General features: G+C 63.7%; 1 protein-coding gene across 1 annotated transcript; it reads right to left on the minus strand.

Moving 5' to 3' along the window:
• Positions 1-583: 583 nt before the first annotated feature.
• Positions 584-1,480, minus strand: LOC104534139 (folate receptor alpha-like; the record flags this gene model as incomplete). The annotated part of the gene is made up of 2 exons (XM_010192583.1): positions 584-942; positions 1,345-1,480. Coding segments are annotated over 2 exons (495 nt in total), but the record flags the coding sequence as incomplete, so codon positions are not given.
• Between the last annotated feature and the right edge of the window lie 159 nt (positions 1,481-1,639).

Raw genomic sequence — 1,639 nt, forward strand, 5'->3', positions numbered from 1 at the left:
GCAGACCCCGCACCCACCACCACCTCCCAGTCCAGACCAGCAGCCGTGGTGCACCCCAGAGCACTTCCACCTCCTCGGGGACGGTCCCAGACTGGGACAGAGGAAAATCTCATCGATGTGAGGGTGCAGGGAGGTGCGGGGTCTCCTTCTCCAGAGACACCCAGGCCCCTGGATGTGGTCCTGGGTGATCTCTGGGTGACCCTGGGTGATCTCCCCGGGTCCCTTCCCACCCCGCCAGGCCGTGGGTCCATAACTCAACCCCAGCACAGCGATGCTGATGAACCACAACAATTTATTACTCATCATCATCCCCATCCTTGGGGTGTCCGCGACACCAGAGCTCAGCGGAGGACCATGGCCAAGCGCCACAGTTTGGGACCAGGCTCCGAAACCAGAGCGAGGACACCACCCTGCCTAGGACAGCGAGGACGTCAGGGCCTCCAGCAGCTCCCAGGGGCCAAACCATCACCCACGAGGAGCATTTACTGGTGCCTGACCAGTTTGGACAGACCTAAGTGACCTACACCGGCTCCTCTCGTAGAGCATCAGGAGCACCCCAAACCACATCCCCCCCAGGGACCCATCACAGCGACCCCCACCCATGGGACCCCCAGCCCCCAGGGACCCCCACAAGGGCCAGGGGCAGCAGCAGCAGGACCAGGACGGGCCAGGGCAGGGGCCGCGCGGCCTCGTCGGCCTCCGGCGCCACGTTTTCCATCCCAGAGGGTGAGGATCTCTTCTTCCAGGCGTAGAACTTGGCCACCGCCACGTTGGGGTTGCCCTGGGCAGGGTCGAACCACATCTGGATGCAGCGCCCGCTCCCTCGCCGCTCCGGGCTGTACCTGTAGGAGCTGGACCAGATCTTCTCGCACAGGTCCTTAGGGTGGGGGAAGACCTCGCTGAAGGGCCTGCACATGGAGCCCCACGGGCAGCGGTTGGTTCCTGAGGGGACACAGCACCACAGGAGAGGACGATGCTCCGCTTGTGCCCGTTCACACGGGAGGAGGGGGACACTGCGGCTTGGGGATGGATGTGGGCTCGGTCACCTCGTGGTGGGCAACCCCACAGGCAGGAGGGGCTCAGCAGGGGAGGGCTGGATTGGATATTGGGGAAAATTTACTTCCCCAAAGGGTTCTCAGCACTGGCAGGGGCTGCCCAGGGCAGTGGGGGAGTCCCCATCCCTGGGAGGGGGTCAAGAAGTGGTGGATGTGGCACTTGGGGACGTGGTTTAGTGGCCACGGTTGGGTTGCACTCAAAGACCTTGAAGGTCTCTTCCAACCTTAACGATTCTGTTAATTGGGGGTCCGGGTTCCAGCCACGAGCAGGGGTTTGCCCCCCACCAACCTGTCGCCCAGTTCCAGCCCTTGTGCCAGTCGTCCTTGCAGGTCACGAAGTCCTTGCAGTCCTCCCACCACTGCTCGCAGTCCTCTCTGCACAGCGGCACGTGCAGGATCCTCTCCCGGCGCCAGCTGCTGTCAACCTGCGCGGGAACGGGACCATGGGCTCCGCTGGTGGCACTGGGGAGCTGCGGGAGGGGATCTGTCGCGTCCCAGATCCCCCTCCCCGAGCCCTTCAGTGGTTGGGCTTGGAGATCTCAACCATCTCAACTCCAGGGTCTCAACTGCTCGTGGTTGGTTGG

Source organism: Mesitornis unicolor, unplaced genomic scaffold (genome assembly GCF_000695765.1).
Source record: "Mesitornis unicolor isolate BGI_N332 unplaced genomic scaffold, ASM69576v1 scaffold40329, whole genome shotgun sequence".
NCBI classification, from domain to species: Eukaryota; Metazoa; Chordata; class Aves; order Mesitornithiformes; family Mesitornithidae; genus Mesitornis; species Mesitornis unicolor.